The sequence below is a fragment of the Podarcis erhardii genome, assembly GCF_964252035.2.
Source record: "Podarcis erhardii genome assembly, chromosome: 15".
Classification (NCBI taxonomy): domain Eukaryota; kingdom Metazoa; phylum Chordata; class Lepidosauria; order Squamata; family Lacertidae; genus Podarcis; species Podarcis erhardii.
Window position 1 is genome coordinate 18,952,340 of NC_138505.1, and position 1,518 is coordinate 18,953,857.

A 1,518-nucleotide genomic window follows, 5' to 3' on the forward strand; every position below is an offset into this window, starting at 1 on the left:
TAGCCTGATGAAGAGTCGTGGCAAAGTTTGCATGCTGTTTTGTAACATTTTGCTTGATTGGCCTAATGATGCTACTATGGTTTTTATATTTATCTGTGACTATGATTGCTTTAAAACGTGTTTTAATGTTGTGACCTTTCCTGGGACCTTAGGGTGATGGAAATGTAAATAATGATGATGATAATAATAATAATAATATTTTTCTAGTGGGCCCACTTGTGTGTAAAGAGAAGAGTAGAGAGAGAGAGAAAGTGAGAGTGAGTGTGTAAACAAAACAAAACAAATTCCTTCCAGTAGCACCTTAAAGACCAACTAAGTCAGTTCTTGGTATGAGCTTTCGTGTGCATGCACACTTCTTCAGATACACTTCTTCAGATGTGTATCTGAAGAAGTGTGCATGCACACAAAAGCTCATACCAAGAACTGACTTAGTTGGTCTTTAAGGTGCTACTGGAAGGAATTTGTTTTGTTTTGACTATGGCAGACCAACACGGCTACCTATCTGTAACTGTGTAAACAAACAATACCCCAGGGTGGTTTAGACCTGGGCAAGGAGATGTTCCAGGCACAAAGTATTGAGGCACCCCACATTTCCTTGCCTGCAGCTGGAGGGCAGTTCAACCACCATGTCAGCCACCCCAGTGTGGGATTCCTGGAGAATTTAAGGATGGAGAATTTTAGCATCTGTAGGCCATTCCTCCAGGCAGAGAGCTGGAGGAGCAGGTCCATCTGGCTGGCTCCACCAGCTGCTCCCCTATCTATATCTACAGTGGATCGAGATCGAGCTATACATATATTTTCCCCTGAGGAGGTGAAGCAGGAAAGCAGAGGCAGGTTGGAGAGGAGGAGGAGGAGGAGTGTGGGCTCCTCCGGCCAGGCCAGGCCCTTCTCAGACGTCCAGCACGTGGTTCAGGTAGGAGATGTAGCAGATGGCGAGCCGCAGGATCTCGATCTTGGAGAGCTTCTTGTCCGGGGGCAGCGTGGGCAGCAGCTTGCGGAGCTCGGCGAAGGCCATGTTGAAGGCCTCCACGCGGATGCGCTCTCGCGTGGCGTGCGCCGTCCGGTACTTGGCCGTGGCGCGCCGCCGCCGCCGCCGCTCCTCGCGGCTCAGGTGCTGCAGGTCTTTCTTCAGAGGGTCGCCAGGCTCAGCTACCCGGGACTGGCTGCACAAGCCCAGCCCGCCACCGGCTTCTTCCCCCGCGAGGCCTCGGCCTCCGCAGTCGCTGAAGACCGACTCCGTCTCGGAGTGCGTCGGCTGGAGGTCCAGCTCGGTCTGGTCCGAATTGAGCATCATGGCCCAAGGCAAGGCGGCCGAGGTAGGGAGCGGGGCAAGGGAAGGGGGAGAAAGGAGGGCGAATTAGAGCGGGTCGGGGGGCAAAGGGGTGGATGGGTGGGGCTTAGGGTCCCGGCTTAGGAGGCCACCTCAAAATGGCACACTTGGGTGGCGGGCGCTCCAGGGCGATGGCCCCCGCTTAGGCCATGAGAGAAATAAAGGTTGCTGGTCTTCCCTCTGGATCT

The 1,518-nt window shown here is 53.7% G+C and overlaps 1 protein-coding gene across 1 annotated transcript; it reads right to left on the reverse strand.

Moving 5' to 3' along the window:
* Positions 1-509: 509 nt before the first annotated feature.
* NHLH1 (nescient helix-loop-helix 1) lies at positions 510-1,294 on the reverse strand (the record flags this gene model as incomplete). Its single annotated transcript, XM_081842171.1, has 1 exon — positions 510-1,294. The coding sequence occupies one exon, from the start codon at positions 1,292-1,294 to the stop codon at positions 890-892; it is 405 nt and encodes a 134-aa protein (XP_081698297.1). The 3' UTR covers positions 510-889.
* Positions 1,295-1,518: the final 224 nt, after the last annotated feature.